The 7629-nt window shown below is 46.0% G+C and overlaps 1 protein-coding gene across 1 annotated transcript in view; it reads left to right on the top strand.

Annotated features, from left to right (window-relative positions):
* The first annotated feature begins 4841 nt into the window (after positions 1-4841).
* Yars (tyrosyl-tRNA synthetase) overlaps positions 4842-7629 on the top strand; it is a 34680-nt gene continuing 31892 nt past the window's right edge. Inside the window, exon 1 of the mRNA XM_004640979.2 lies at positions 4842-5067. Within this exon, the coding sequence (XP_004641036.1) occupies positions 4903-5067 (165 nt within the window). The 5' untranslated portion in view covers positions 4842-4902. The remainder of the gene's footprint in view (positions 5068-7629) is intronic.

The raw sequence follows: 7629 nt of genomic DNA, 5'->3' as shown, positions 1-7629 counted from the left end.
TAATAAAGGACCTGACCAAGGGCATTTACACTGAGCTACATTCCTGGTGTTTGTTTTCTTTTCCTTTTCCTAAGACAGATATCACTAAATCACCTAGTTACCTGGCTAGGTTCAAACTTGTGATTCTATTTCAGCTTCCCAGAGTGGTGGAATTACAACTGTGTGTCATGATGCCCAGTTTATTTGGCTTCTTTTCAGGTGATAACTAAAATGGGGATTGAACCCAAAGGACACTGAGTTTCATCTCTTGCCCTTTTTAAGTTTTATTCTGAAACTGCTGGGGAGATAGCTCAGAAGCATAAGCACCTGCCTGACAACTACAAGGTTCTGAGTTCGATTGCTGGTACCAAAAACAGTAATAATGCAAAATTTTATTGAGGTAGGGCTTGCTAAATTGCTGAGACTATCCTTGAACTTGTGATTCTTCTGCCTCTGCCTTCCAAGTAGTTGGGATTATAGCTATGCATCACTGTGCCTAGTTATGTTTTGCTTCTTAAAACAGGCCAGGTGGGCATGGTGGCACATAGCTATAATCACAGCACTAGGAAGGCTAAGGCAGGAAAATTGACTCTAGTTTGAGGTCTGCCTGAGCTACACAGTGAGCTCAAGGCAAGCCTGTATTACAGAGATAGACCTTGTCTTAAAAAATAAATAGGAGCTGGGGAGATGGCTCAGTAGAGTAAGTGCTTCCCTGGCAAGCACAAGGGCCTGAGTTCAATCCCCGGTTCCGGAAAAAAAAAAAAAAAAAAATTGAGGGCCTGGGAGATGGCTCAGTGGAATAGGCGCTTCCCTGGCAAGTGCAAGGGTCTGAGTTCAATCCCTGATTTTGAAATAAATAAATAAATAAATAAGACTGGAGTTATACTTCAGTGAGAGAGTGCTTGCCTGGCTTTTAGGAGTGCTTGGTTACAAACAAATATAGTAACATAAAATAAAGATGGGTATAAAGATATTATTAAACTTTTTTTTGTTGATACTAGGAATTGGAACTCAGGACCTTGCACTTGCCAGGAAGATGTTGTGCCACTGAGCTATACCCCTGGCCTCTTTTTTTTTTTTTATTTTTTATTTATTTATATTTATATTTGTGTGTGTGTGTGCGCGTGCGCGCGTGTGGCCAGCTCAGCCCACCAGGGGGCGCGGCTGGCTGGCATGTGGGGCCGGGGGATCGAACCGTGGTCCCTGTGCTTTGCCAAGCTTGTTCCAAGTAGGTGCTCTAGACCACTGAGCCATCTCACCAGCCCCTCTTTTTTACATTTTTGAGACAGGTCTCACTATGTAGTTCAGCCCTTAAACTTGTGGCAATCCTTCTGCCTCAGCCTCCCAAGTGCCAGGATTAAAGGTGTGCTCCACCATGCCCGGTTTACTTCCTATTTTTATCTGCTTAAAATACTTAATAAAAATATTTTTAAGGTATTAAGGGCCGGGGAGATGGCTCAGTTGGGCTGGTGAGATGGCTCAGTGGAATAAGTGCTTCCCTGGCAAGCACAAGGGCCTGAGTTCAATCCCCGGTTCCACACACACACATACACACAAAAGATATTAAGTTAGTGGGAAAGATACAATGAATACACTCATGTCAAATGTTCTGTAAAATACTGAACTTCACAGCATAACACCTACCTCACAGGGTTGTTACAAAAATTAAATGAAATCATAATATAAAGGACTTAGCACACTACAGCACAATCTAAAAGATAAATAAGTGGTAGCTATCATTATTTTATCCCACCCCATCACATTCCCAATCTTAAGCATAAGAATGGAAGGGAAAAAAAGAGTGCTAAAGTGATAGGGAACATCTCCTATCATCTTTTAAAGTGCCCATTCCAAAACCTACCTATTTGTAGTGCCAACAATGCAATTAAGTCTGAATACCAAGGTTTTTAGTATAGAAAAACTCACACGAGTACCTTTTGTCTTAAAAGAAAAACAAGTAACACCCACAGCATAGGTTCACCACCACTGTATCTAGACCCTGAAGATTCAAGAAATTGTCCAGTACGCTCTATGTAAGCCAACGTTCAAGGAAGTAGTCACTTAACCCAGCATTCTACCATAGTATCTCTAATTAAAGACCAGACTGGATGGACAAATGAAATACCAGGAAAGTTCTGCAAATTAATGGTACTGAAGTAACCTATATAAAAGCAATGGACTAAGGGCCAGGTATGGTGGTGCACACCTGTAATTCCATCCCAGCATTCAGGAGGCTGGGGCAGGAGGATAGTTGCGAGTTTGAGACCAGTCTGGGCTACAAAGTGAGCTCAAGGCCAGCCTAAACTGCATAGTGAAGGGCCAGGGAGATGGCTCAGTGGAATAAGCGCTTCTCTGACAAGCACAAGGGCTTGAGTTCAATCCCTGGTTCCACCATAAATAAATAAATAAATAAATAAATAAACAAACAAACAAACCGCATAGTGAAACCCTTCCTCAGAAAGACAAAAGAATTGCCAGGCATAGTGGTGCACTCCTGTAATCCCAGGACTCAGGAGGCTGAGGCAGAAGGATTGTTATGGAGACCCTGTCTCAAAAAGACAAATAATAATAATAATAATAATAATAACAACAACAAAATAAAAAAAAGTCATTCACTAAATTCCAGAGGCCTTGGCAACTCAAATCTTTGAACCATAATGCAGATGAAAATATTCATCTGAAAAAGGGAAAATAAATACTGCTAGCTGGATCAAATAAGGATCAACCAAGCGGATATTTATGAAAGCACTCTAAATCTAAAAACTGTATGCCAATGAAAACTGATACTGCAAGGGACGAAACCCCTCAGATAAAATTGAAGCTCTGAAGTGAAGTTCTGGAGGGCAGTTTTAGTTTACTTCTCTGCTATGGTATCACCATCTGCTTTTGACATTTGCCTGGTAAGACTACATAAAATATGAGGACCCCTTTATTTTTAAGGGAAGAGTATTTTTTCCTATTGCCCAATTCTATCATAATTCTTCTCCCCATCCCTGTGTGACCCTATTCTGTCCTTCCACATCTCTCTCACCTGTCCACCCCCTTCTTCGCACTTCAGTGTACCACCCCCTCTCTGTTCTCTAACCTCCTGGTTGCAACCTCAGAAACTGGTTCTCTATTTTTACCTTACCTCAGAAAACCTATTGCCTTATAGCACAAAGCCTTTTTATTCAGGCCACTAAAACTGCAACACCACATCCTCTTTCAAGGTTCTAAAAACAAAACCATTACCATGCTAGCTAGGTCTGTTAGCCATAATAATAAAGATTCTTCTCAAAGGACAGGATTTCTCATTGGCCTTTGATTTCCAATCTCTCCGAAATACAATAAATATATGAAGCACATAGTTGAGCCTTGTTATCACTCATAAAACAGGCCCAAATTAAAAAAAAAAAAAAATCAAAGTGAACTGAAATTATTTCTAAGAATTTTAGCAGGGTATAATGGCATGCCTCTGTAATCCCAGCATTTAGGAGACTGAGGTACGAAGATTACCACGAGTTGCAGTCTAGCCTGAACTACATAGGGAGACCCTGTCTCAAAAAAACCCAGAACAAAAACAAAAAAAGAATTTGCAACTCTCTTTGAGATAACTGAAAACACTGTAGGGGGGAAAACCATCTAGGACAAGAAATTTCAGGTTTAGGTTAACATGTCACTGCATCAGTGTACCAGGGACTCCCCCTCCTACACGGGCATAGAGAGCACGTATCACTAAGCTGCAGCAACAGGTTTCTTTTTTTAAAAGATGTTTTGGAATTTTTGCTTTTAATTTTTAGACAGGTATAGTGAAGCCTGGAGTACCTACAACACAAAAAACCTGGCTATCAATAGGTTAGGGCAGCCGGTGGGCAATTGAATCACTTTAGGGGGCTCCTCGGGGCTCACTCTGGGGTGACAACTGCCTCCCCTCCTCACCCTCCTTGATGACCGGCAGGAAGGGTGGCCCAGGTCTTCGCCTAGGACAGCGCTCGGCCTTCCCCACCTCGCCTTCAGAAATGTGTCGGCCGCGAGGGGGCGCCGCCCTCGGCCAGGGCCTTTGCACTTCCCCGCGGCGAGACGAAAATTCCCGCCTCCTCGTGGAACGTGGGAGAACCGCGGGCTTCCTTCCCGCCCCTCCCCCCGTGGGAGCCACACCGGCCCCTGGGCTGACCCGGGAGGGACGCCCTTCTCCTGAGGAACACAGTCATCTCTCCCTCATCACCGGCCCGCGACCCCGCTTCTCCCTAGTAACATCATCCCGCCGGCGGGCTGGGGCAGTAGCATCTCCCGCCCCCTTACCCCACTGGGCAGAGACGGCGGATAGCACTCCCGGCCTCTCAATGACCAGACAGCCTCCCTTTTCCTTTTCCTCAGTAGGGTGAGGGGTATCTCTGGACCGCCGACTTGGAAGGGGGGGCAAGGACACTCCCCCCCCCAGTCACCACCTCAGGGACGAGAACCAGCCCTTCTCCCACCAGAGCCAGGGCCTCCCTATCCCTGAACGGGACGTACGGGGCGCGCAATCCCCTAGAGAAGCAACAGGCGCCCCCAACCCCCGCCCAGCCGACGAACGCCGACCGTGTGTCCCTCCCGCTCTTCACCTCCGGAAGCCGGGCCAAAGCCTGGGCGAACGACTGCGCCTCACTCCGCCCCCTGCGCCATTTTATCGCCCCCTCCCAGACCTCCCCCACCCCGAGGCAGCCGGGCCAACGCCAGGAGGAGGGCAGAGAGGCAATGATTGGCAAGAAGCCGCCCCGCCCCTAGGGGAAATACGCCCCGCGCAGACGCCTCAGCCCCGCCCTCCGCACCGCCTACTCTACCTGCTAGCTCCGCCCCTTCCCGTTTCATCGACCTGCTCTACTCTCCGTTGCTTTTGACTCTCTCCTAGCTACTGCTAGGCAAAGGGTCTAGGCCGAGTAAGCCGAGTGACGAACTTAGCTGATGCAACCTGACGGGACTCGCGTGACAGTTCCCGGCACGCGGCGGCGGCGGCGACAGAGGAAGGGGCGCGGGTGCCGGTCGAGTGCGGGAAGTAGGGGTGACGGAGACATGGGGGATGCTCCCAGCCCGGAAGAAAAACTGCAGCTTATCACCCGGAACTTGCAGGTTGGGCCTCAAGGTTGGAATGTGCGGTTGGGAACTAGGAACTGTGGGTCCAGTGGTCCTACCCGGTCCTGAGTGTGTGGGCCTGCTCCGGGGCAATTCTGAAGAAACTAGTTCTCGCTACTGTTTGGTCAATCGGTCCGTCAAGCAGCCTTTCCCTACGTGCCACAGAAATCACAGCGGGCTCATCTCTTGTGTGCGCTTACCCCCGTCGGTACCAGTCTTTGAATCCAGGATTCCAACCTATTTGTGTGCCGGACGCGGGTTCTAGGTGCCGGGGATGGGTCAGGGCTTGCCCTCCCAGAGCTGGTATGGAGATGATCAAAGGTTAAAAATGACCTATAGCCCAAACCTTTTCGGTTGAAGTTAAGAACTGGAAGTTATTGTACATGAAAGGAAATAATGGGAGGGAAGGCTTCCCTTGAGGAAGTTACCTCTAAGGTTACCTCCTGCTGCCTGAATGATAAGGGATCGTCTCTTCATCCTACAAATCTTACAAACTGCAGGAGTTGGAGTTAACCAGAAAAAAAATGGGGACATGGGTGTGCAGGGTGGACGTTTCAGATAGAAGAAAATTTTAATTTGTTAAAAATCCAGAAGAGGAAAAAAAAAAATTATGGTTCATAGAAATGGCTAATTTGGCTGAAGTAAACAAACTGCTGATAAATCACTTAATACTTGCTTGTTTGTTTGGTTGGTTGGTTTTTGGTACTGGGAGTGGAACTCACGACCCCACTGTGCCACTGAGCAACACTTAATATTTATATTATTCATTCCTTTGCCTTCCTTCAGGCCACTTGACTTGTCACGTTTTGAATATTGAAATACAAGTAACGAAAGATAAACAGAGGCCAAATCATGAGGGCCTTTATAGACCTTTATTCCACGAGCCCAATTTAAAACTGGGTTTAGCCAGGTATGGTAAAAATACTGAAAATAGTTTTACCAGGCGCACACTGGCCTGTTAGGTAATTCCAGCATTGTCTGTGGGGGAAAGGAAATTAGTTTTAAACCAAGCCTGGCCTAGTGATACTGTAGTCCCAGTGACTCTGTAGTCCCAAGCCACTTGGGAGGCTGAGGTAAAAAAATCACTCAAGCCAGGAGTTTGAGACAACACACTAGAGCTAACTGGGCAATGAAGCCAGGCCTGTCTCAAAATCAAAACAAAACAAAGATTGTTTAAAAAATGAATGAGTTAACCTGACTTTGAGTTTTAAAGACGATCCCTCCAGTTATCTTTTGGAACATGAATTGGAGGGAGCAAGGGTAGATACCACAGATATGTTAGGAGTCTATTTTGATAACCTATTGTGTTCTCATGGTGACCTGCATTAGAGTGGTGATACAAAGATAGAAATGGAGGATTTAACAGCTGTTCTGGAGTAACTAAAGCAATTTGCTGGATACCATTTACTGGCCTAGGAGTGAAATTATAAATGAAAAAGATGATTGGGACATGAAGTAGGAAGGCAAGAGCATAACCTTAATTTTGAATGTGTTAGGGGTTTTTTTGTTTGTGCTTTGAGACAGGGCCTTGGGGGCTTGCACCTTAGCTCAGTTTTGTTTTGTTGGAACTGGGGATTGAACTCAGGCCCTTGTGCTTGTTAGGCAAGTGCTTATTCTACTGAGCTATCTCCCCAGCCCCTAGCTCAGTTGTTTAAAGCACCTACTTGGGCAAACTCAGGACAGGGGACCGCGGTTCAGTCTCTAGCTCTACGAGCTGCATCAGACCTGCCTTCATGGCAACTTGAGCCAGCCAAAAAAAAAAAAAAAAAAGACAGGGCCTTGCTGTATAGTTTAAAGTGGACTCAAACTCCTGCCTCAGCCTCCTAAATGTTGGGATAATAGACCTGTACCACTATGCCCAGCCTAGTGTGTTGGGCTTGAAGTATTAGGTTAATAATAAGTACATGAGTCTGTATAGCAGTATGGGTAGATTTGGGAGTTAGAAGCTCTTAAGTAATCATTAAAGCAGTCCATTAAGTAGGGAGAATGTTGAATAAGAATTAAGCCCCATAGTTTGTTAATATAATGACTAGGAAGAAGAGGAGCAACACCAGTGAAACGTAAGCTGTCAGAGAAGAGGGAAACTTTAGAATAAAGTAAGGAAACCTGGGCCAGTGACATACGTCAGTGGCACAGGCACCTGCCTGGCAAGTGCAAGGTCCTGAGTGCAATTCCCAGTACCAAAAAAAGAAGAGTTTCAGGGAGGAAATGATGACTAAAAAGTTTTCATTTAAGGGCTTCATACGTATTTCAGTGGTAGGGCACTTGCCCAGCATAAACCATTGAATTCAATCTCCAGCACCCTTCCTACACAGTATTCATTCAAGTTAGCAACCTGGAATTCCTCTGTGATCATCACAAGAATAAGGATTATATGGCATGGCACTTCCAGGGAATGGGAAGTGAAGAGACCAGAAGGGATGGCTACCTAAGAAAGTAGGGGAACAAAGGAAGAAAAGTGGGTTAGAGGGGCTGGAGAGATGGCTCAGTGGTCTAAAGCACCTACTTGAAACAAGCTTGGCAAAGCACAGGGACCGCGGTTCGATCCCCCAGCACCAC

Source organism: Octodon degus, unplaced genomic scaffold, assembly GCF_000260255.1.
Source record: "Octodon degus isolate 3935 unplaced genomic scaffold, OctDeg1.0 scaffold00130, whole genome shotgun sequence".
NCBI classification, from domain to species: domain Eukaryota; kingdom Metazoa; phylum Chordata; class Mammalia; order Rodentia; family Octodontidae; genus Octodon; species Octodon degus.
The sequence above is the reverse complement of the archived record's forward strand: the minus strand, read 5'-3'. Positions and strand labels throughout refer to the sequence as shown.